Source organism: Mandrillus leucophaeus, unplaced genomic scaffold (genome assembly GCF_000951045.1).
Source record: "Mandrillus leucophaeus isolate KB7577 unplaced genomic scaffold, Mleu.le_1.0 Scaffold54, whole genome shotgun sequence".
Taxonomy (NCBI): Eukaryota; Metazoa; Chordata; class Mammalia; order Primates; family Cercopithecidae; genus Mandrillus; species Mandrillus leucophaeus.
Genome location: NW_012105808.1, coordinates 1,710,691 through 1,712,388, shown reverse-complemented (window position 1 = coordinate 1,712,388; position 1,698 = coordinate 1,710,691). Strand labels below are relative to the sequence as shown.

The 1,698-nt window shown below is 66.0% G+C and overlaps 1 protein-coding gene across 1 annotated transcript in view; it reads right to left on the bottom strand.

The window, feature by feature from the left end:
* LOC105552001 (splicing factor 3A subunit 2-like) overlaps positions 1–1,698 on the bottom strand; it is a 20,383-nt gene that overhangs the window by 7,880 nt on the left and 10,805 nt on the right. The window contains exons 3-6 of the mRNA XM_011997477.1: positions 1,220–1,269; positions 1,000–1,140; positions 348–416; positions 3–254 (exon numbers count right to left, since the gene is read on the bottom strand). Of these exons, the coding sequence (XP_011852867.1) occupies positions 3–254; positions 348–416; positions 1,000–1,140; positions 1,220–1,269 (512 nt within the window). The remainder of the gene's footprint in view (positions 1–2; positions 255–347; positions 417–999; positions 1,141–1,219; positions 1,270–1,698) is intronic.

Sequence of the window (1,698 nt, the reverse complement as noted above, 5' to 3'; positions counted from 1 at the left end):
GGGGGGTGGACCCCTGGAGCTGGCGGGGGTAGCTGGGGTGGTCCCGGGGGCCCTGAGGGTGCAGGCCCCGTGGGGGGCATGGGTGGCAGAGGTAGGCCTCCTGGTGGTGGTGGTGGCAAAGACTCGGGCAGCGGTGGCCGAGGGGGCAGACCATTCATCAGCGGGGGTGGAGGCCGCTTCACCCCAGGGGGGCCGGCGGGGAGGCTGGGCGGAGCCGGGGGCTTCTCCATCTTAAAGTGGAACTGGAGGAAGAACTAGAGAGACGGAGAAAGGTTCAGCAGGCACGGGCGGGGCTAGGGCCACCAGGGTTGGGCAGGAAGGAGCCAAGCTCAGGGCTAGCCACTCACCTGCTTGGTCTCCCGGTTCCAGTGTGTCCAGAACTTGCCCTCCGCCTTGTCAATCTCTCTGCTCGGCACCTGGGAGGGCGGGGGACAGAGAGGGCTCCTGGTCCCTGTGACCTCAGGGTAGCCATCAGGCAGGGAGCCTGAGGCGTTAGCCTCCCCGCCCCGGACTCCACCCTGGGAGCCCAAGAGAAGGCCTCGGCCTGGTAAGACTTTCGATGGGCACAGGGTTCAGTTCTGGAGTGACACAGACCCGGCCTCAACGCTAGCACACGGCTGGCCCCCGCCCTGGACAGGCGCCATTTGTATTGTTTCCTGATGGCTGCTTTGTCCAGGCGTGGGCACAGGCTGTGGGAAGCCCTCCAGCAGCCTGGACCAAGAAGTGAGGTCACTTGGCGAAGGCCTCACAGGCCCAGCGCTCAGCCCTGCCGGCCTCCCTTCTCCATGGGCACAGTGGAGCCCAAGCAGGCCCCGTCCTGCAAAGCCCAATGGGAGGGGTGCCCTGCCCGGCCTGCACAGACCCTTCTGGCTCTGTCTCGGGGATCCCAGGGGACCCCACAGCCTGATAGGAGGGGCGCCCTGCCCAGCCTGTGCAGATCCTTCTGGCTCGCACATCTCAGGGGGCCCGGGGGCCCAGGGGACCCCACAGCCATGCTACCTTGAAGGCGATGGTTTCATAGGGCTCAGCGGCCATGAGCAGGTACTGCCAGCGCCGGTCCGGAGGCTCAATCCTCTGCTCGTACGCAGACATGAAGCGGTGGCGTGGCATGATGCCCTCGGCGATCTCAGGGTAGTCGATCTGTGGGGACACAGCCGGGTGGCAGCGCCACCTTTCAGGTGCCTTCGGCCGCCCCCCACACCCAAGCCCCTGATCTCACCTGGAAGAGGAGGCTCTGCTGGCCCATCTCCGAGTCCCTCTGCTTGGTCACTGCAACACAGAAAGCTCTCAGGTCCCGGCTGCCTGTCCTCCCCAAAGCTGAGGGACCTGGGGCAGGCTAATGCCACCCACTGAACGAGGGCGAGACCCCAGGGGAGGCCCTGTGGCTCCAGGCAACCGCCAATCTCCGCCCAGGCTCTGGGACTCTGGTATAGGTGAAGGCACAGGTGCGCCAGGGCTGAGCTACCTGCGGAGTCACTCGGGCAGGGACCGAGGGTGGCACTCCTTTGTCCTAATCCCCAGAGCCCTTCACCCAGGGTGCTGGGACACTATCCAGCAGGAGTCGGGGCCACTGGGTAGGGAGCGGCCCTTGGCACCCTGGCTCTGGGATTAGAGTGGGGCCGCCTGAACAGGGCCAACACCATCTATAGGGTGAGCGGGAGAGGATGCCTTTCCCACCAGAGCTCAGCAGCCTGGACC